The following is a 2,858-nucleotide window of genomic DNA, read 5'->3' as shown; positions in this document are numbered from 1 at the left end:
CGTGTGCTCTTCCGATCTAGCATCTGACAATTATGTATGTAACAAAAACTGATACCTGAAAAAAGAAATTAAGACCAGAAAGAAGGAAAGAAGAGTAAGCGTTTTGAAACGAAGAGAATTAAATTCGTTGGTCTTTTATAAAATATTACATGTCGCTTCACCTTCGTGTGTTACATATGTAATTGTCAGATGCTGTGTCTAATTATCACAGCGAATAATTAGACAATAGATACAGCATCTGATAATTATGTATGTAACAAAAACTGATACCTGAAGGAAGAAAGTAAGACGAGAAATGGAAGTTATCGACTTAACATGCCTCTTTTTAGATAGGATATAAGATATATGTAAGAGATATATAAAAGTAATGAGATATTTAATATGATTTTGTATTTGTGCGTGCGTGCGCGCGCGCGCGCGCGCGCGTGCGTGTATGTGTGTGTGTGTGTGTGTGTGTGTGTGTGTGTGTGTGTGTGTGTGTGTGTGTGTGTGTGTGTGTGTGTTATGTTTCAGGGATAGTGAATAAAGAGCGCGCGCAAAGCGTGCGTTTTGTTTTGTTCTAGTACAATTAAAAAATTGAGATTATAACGTGTACTAGTTTATACATATAAAACGTAGTTTGGCAGAAAAATACCATAATAACATTTGAGCTCTGTGTTTAGACATATATCTTTTATAAATAAATATATGATTCAAGAATAGCAAATAGCTCCAAAGGGCGAAATACCGTCAAGATTAATTTTTCGAAAGGTCACGCTATCGGATTTTGCGTTAGAACTAGGTCATATACTCACGTTTTATTTTCGACGATCTCCGTGAGTGTTTGTACGATAGAGTTTTCGGTTATGGTGTCGATGTCCAGTGTCAGTCCGATACCGGCGTCTAGGATTTTACGTGCATTGAAATACTGATCCCCAAAAAAGGGAATTGCGACTACAGGTACGGCATAGTGTACTGCTTCTTGCAAAGACTGCAATCCGCCCTGCATCATGTACGCAATCACCTTGGGATGCGCTACATATATAAAAGCGATGTAAGTACATAAAGTATCGTAAAATGATGCTTTGCGGATTATTTGCTTTTGAGAATTACTACGAGAGGAGCGACACACTGGTAAAAAAAACGTGATGGAGAAAGAGGAAAAAAGGAAGAGAGAGAGAGAGAGAGAGAGAGGGGGGGGGCAAAAAGAGAAAGAGTGATGAAAAATAGAAGCAAAGTTCTAACGTTGATTACGAGCAACGCGAGAGATGCAACGCGAGATTTCATAAAAATGTCCGCATTGTCGTATTTATTTTTTCGCGTCGCTCTTTACGGCCGATTGATCGCATTCGAGTATCAACGCGCGCGGGAATTTTCCGCGAAATCCTGCTCGATGTGCATATGCCAAGAAATGAAATTTTTTTATTATATATAACATGCGCTAATCAATTCTCAAAGAACACATTTTATTTGGGAAAATTTGTGTAATAATTAGACATGTTTTTTTTTTAATGTAAAAGCCCCAACAAATTTTTTACATTGAAGTGAAAAATTTTTCTTATAAATTAATTTCCAAATAATAAAATTAATAATAATAGTAGAATAAAACGAATGTCAGTTTGGTGCCCAATAATATTTTTGCGTGAATTTGTAGATGTTTTCCAGTTCATGCAAACTGCACGCCGATTATTTGTTCACTCTTGAGAAACAATTCTAAAATTGTAACCGAAGTTGTAATATCATGAATTAAATTGAGCAGCAATTTAATAATATTGATGCTAATAAGCATCTTAAAATATTGTAAAGAACTCATTGCAAAATATAATTAATATAATAACGTTATTGTTCATTTAAAATTAAGGATAGGAATTTGTTATTAAAATTGAATTTATACATAGAGATATTTTTGTGTGCGATATTACGTGTAATATGAGTATAATATGAATATCGAGAGTAAATCGAGTACTGCAGAAACGCGCGCAAAAAATATTATATATATCGAGTCGTAATACATCGATAATCCCGAAGTTTCGGTATAATTGCGTCGTTTCTTCCAGTCACCATTCGTATTCCCAGCACTAATACATTCTTCGTGCCGGCAACCGCACGCCTGTCTATCAACGTGCATAAAACTTTGTGCACGCTTGTGCATTTGCATCGAGCCCAGTTGCGTTACTGCCAACAGGAGTTGTTTGTCAGAATTTCCCGCGAGAATTTCACCGCCGCATGCGTCATGAGTTATCGTTTCACTTCATTCCGCCATACTATAGTCCACGGCTTGTATTTTCCTTGGTCGCAGCAGTGTTGTTGGCAATTCTTTTTTTTTTATTTATTCCGATACTTACCCTTAAGCGACTTTCGCAAAAATAACGCGTTTCAACTGTCCAAAGGCGAGGGCCTGGTATCGACGTGTGCATCGGCCTTTCTTATATTCTACGTTACTTTTCTCTTTGATGTGACGCGCGCGTGCAAGAGAGAGAGAGAGAGGGAGAGAGAGTGAGAAGGAGGGAGGGGGGAGAGGGAGGAAGGCAAACATTGGTCGAATTCAAACATACCGAGTAACGCGATCTCGATCGGTAGACAGCTTTGATGATCATTTCGAAACGTGGCATGCAGTGATGCTGGTTTCGATCGCTAGGACTTTGTTGGATAGAAATCCAGCCGCGTCTCTCTCTCTCTCTCTCTCTCTCTCTCTCTCTCTCTCTCGATATAAAGGAAATTCGTTTCGTCTCTGAAGTCTGGTTTTAAGTGATGCCGGAATAACGTGATCACAATGTGACCGTGTAATTAAATCCGAATCGTTTAAAGATTCCGGACCATGAGAAAGATTAGTTCAAAGAAATGTTGCGCCTAGTTGCGCCTATCGAGGAAAATTATAA

General features: G+C 38.1%; 1 protein-coding gene across 1 annotated transcript in view; it reads right to left on the bottom strand.

The window, feature by feature from the left end:
• LOC105450648 (UDP-glucuronosyltransferase 2B10-like) overlaps window positions 1-2,858 on the bottom strand; it is a 17,532-nt gene that overhangs the window by 985 nt on the left and 13,689 nt on the right. The window contains exon 7 of the mRNA XM_011690578.1: window positions 795-1,014. Coding sequence (XP_011688880.1) covers window positions 795-1,014 — 220 coding nt within the window. The remainder of the gene's footprint in view (window positions 1-794; window positions 1,015-2,858) is intronic.

Source organism: Wasmannia auropunctata, unplaced genomic scaffold (assembly GCF_000956235.1).
Source record: "Wasmannia auropunctata unplaced genomic scaffold, wasmannia.A_1.0 LD336059.1, whole genome shotgun sequence".
In the NCBI taxonomy this organism is placed as follows: Eukaryota; Metazoa; Arthropoda; class Insecta; order Hymenoptera; family Formicidae; genus Wasmannia; species Wasmannia auropunctata.
This window is presented reverse-complemented; position numbering and strand designations above follow the sequence as displayed.